This window comes from Crocodylus porosus, unplaced genomic scaffold, assembly GCF_001723895.1.
Source record: "Crocodylus porosus isolate Cpor-Errol unplaced genomic scaffold, CroPor_comp1, whole genome shotgun sequence".
Classification (NCBI taxonomy): Eukaryota; Metazoa; Chordata; order Crocodylia; family Crocodylidae; genus Crocodylus; species Crocodylus porosus.
Window position 1 is genome coordinate 52,093,277 of NW_017728931.1, and position 2,537 is coordinate 52,095,813.

Here is a 2,537-nt window from a genome sequence, read left to right on the forward strand (position 1 = left end):
GAGATCGTCTGGACCAGCTGACTTGAATACGTCCAGTCCCTCCAGAAGCTCCCTAACTAGTTCCTCACTAACCCTTGGCCTAGGTGTGCCTCCCCTGGGGCCTGGGGGGGGCCCAACGGTGGGGTGGCTGTTCCAGTCTCTGCTTAGGAAGATGGAGGCAAAGAAATCATTAAATATGTTGGCTTTGTCGTCTGGTGTGATGACCAAATTTCCTAACATGTCCTACAGGGGCCCCACATTACCCGGAACCTTCTTTTTACCCCCTTTCTTGTCCTTAATCTGGGAAGCTAGTCCCAGTTCCATCTCTGCCTTGGCCTTGCTGACTGCCCCCCTACATCCCTGAGCAACTGCAGTATAGTCATCCCTGGTGATGTCCCCTCCTTTCCATTGGGTGTACACCTCCCTTTTAGCTAGGAGAGATTCCCGGATGCTTTTGGTGAGCCATGGGGGCTTGTGTGCCCTCCTGCTCCCTTTAATCCTCATTGGGATTACCTCTCTCTGGGCTTGGAGGATCGTCTCCTTAAGGAGCGACCACTCTCCTTGGACACCTGGCTCCACTCCCCTCTGGGACCTCAGTGCTTCCCTGACTATTCTCCTTAGCTCATTGAAGTTTGCCCTTCTGAAATCTAGGGCTGCTGCCTTGCTGCAGGCCTTTGCCACCTTGTGCTGGATGGTGAATTCCAGCAGATGATGATCACTGTTGCCCAGGTGGTTGAGCACCTGCAGCCCCCTCACCAGGTCGTCTCCCGTGGCCAGCACCAGGTCCAACAAGGTGTCTCCGCTGGTGGGGCTGTGCACCTCCTGGGTTAGATGGAGGTACTGCATTCTGGCTAAGAACCTACGTGAGCGGTCAGACCTGGCTGACTGCTCTTCCCAGCAGATATCCGGGAAGTTCAGGTCCCCCATGACTACCACATCCTTACACTTCACTACCTCCGTGAGCTGACCTAACAATTCCTGGTCGAGCTCTTTCCCCTGGTTGGGAGGTCTGTAGTAGACCCCCACTGTTAAGTCTCTTTCCCCTCGACTGCCTTGTAATCTAACCCAAAGCACTTCAGAGTGCCGTTCCTCTGATTCCTTATTAATTGATGAGGATGGGATTTCCTCCTTAATGTAGAGTGCCATGCCTCCACCTTTCCTTCCTATCCTACATTGTTTTTACTCACAAGAAAATTGTAAATCCAGTCAAATTTACAAAATGTGTTGTTTGTATTGTTGGGGACTCCACTGGTCCCTGTATCTACTTGCTGACTTCAGTGGTTATATAGCCACACTTCTCCCTTTTAAAACATTCCTTTGTTGCAATATGAGAGATGAATAGAGGGGATTGGGTATGTGGTATGGGCTGTTATGTACACAAAATAAGAAAACGACGGGGGGAAAGCAGAACTCTTTCTTCCCTTTCTGTGATTCTTGTGTGTTACTTTTCCAAAAGTGTTTTACACGTGATCATTACAAAGTCTGGCTTAATTTGCTGGTGCCCTTTTAATTTCTTTAAGTCTTGATGTTAAAATCATATATTTCCTTTAGAAATAGGATGTTTCCCCTGTTTTCTTGGGCTTGTGTTTTTCCAATATGTGTAGGTGTCATTCAGTGCCAAAGATGACAGCTGTTAGGAAAATAAAATTCCCATTTGCTGTAGGCTAGGGAGCAACAATACCTTTTTATTCTTTCCCTTCAACCTCATGTTAGATGGGACTGAATATGGCCTGAATGAGGCAGACATGGAAGCATCTTATGCCACACTGAAGAGCATGGCAGAACAGATTGAGGCAGACGTGATCCTCCTGCGGGAGCACCAGGAGGCAGGAGGCAAGGTGCGCGACTACCTTGTTCGCAAGCGTGTGGGTGACAACGACTTCCTGGAGGTCAGGTGAGGAGATGTGTGCAGGTAGGGTTAGTCAGCAACACAGCCACATTTCTTTTATCTGATCAATGGGTGGTCCCAAGCCAGTGACACTGATTTGCATGTGGGTGTTGCAGGCACTCAAAAAAGGAAGCAAGTCGACCACTCCTTGCTAATTAAATCTGTTTTTTCCTTTTTGATGTACAAGAGTGTCTACAGTGACCTATGGCAGGGACTCCTGTATCTGGGTAACAACTGCTCAGTATGGGGGTTTCTTTCTGTGGGCTGGAAGCACTTCAAGGAGTCTCCTGTGTGTTTAGCAATTTCTGTGGGAGCATTTGGGACTCTTGCAAGGAGAGAGCTTTCTAAAATAAAACAGGTTGTGGAATAAGACATCCTTTGCTCTTTAATTAGCAGTTCAGTTTTGCCCAGATTTCTAGCGACCAAAGTTCTCTTTTGATGAGTGCCTAGCATCTTCTGTAAATAGCTTGAGGGTCTCAGCACAGTTCCAGATGCACCAAGTTTCCGCATCTCACAAATGCCAACCATTGGTGGTGCTCATTGTCCATGAAGATGCCCATCTGTGAATTGAGTCTTGCAGAGTATTTCCCCTACAAGTGGTCCTTTGGGTTAGGGCATATAGTTTCATAGTTTGTAGGGTCGGAAGGGACCTGAGCAGATCATCTAGTCC

General features: G+C 48.1%; 1 protein-coding gene across 3 annotated transcripts in view; it reads left to right on the forward strand.

Moving 5' to 3' along the window:
* The window catches only part of GTPBP1 (GTP binding protein 1), a 23,494-nt gene that overhangs the window by 9,029 nt on the left and 11,928 nt on the right, over positions 1–2,537 (forward strand). For all 3 annotated transcript variants that reach the window (XM_019544934.1, XM_019544935.1, XM_019544936.1), the window contains one exon: positions 1,693–1,873. In XM_019544934.1, coding sequence (XP_019400479.1) covers positions 1,693–1,873 — 181 coding nt within the window. The remainder of the gene's footprint in view (positions 1–1,692; positions 1,874–2,537) is intronic.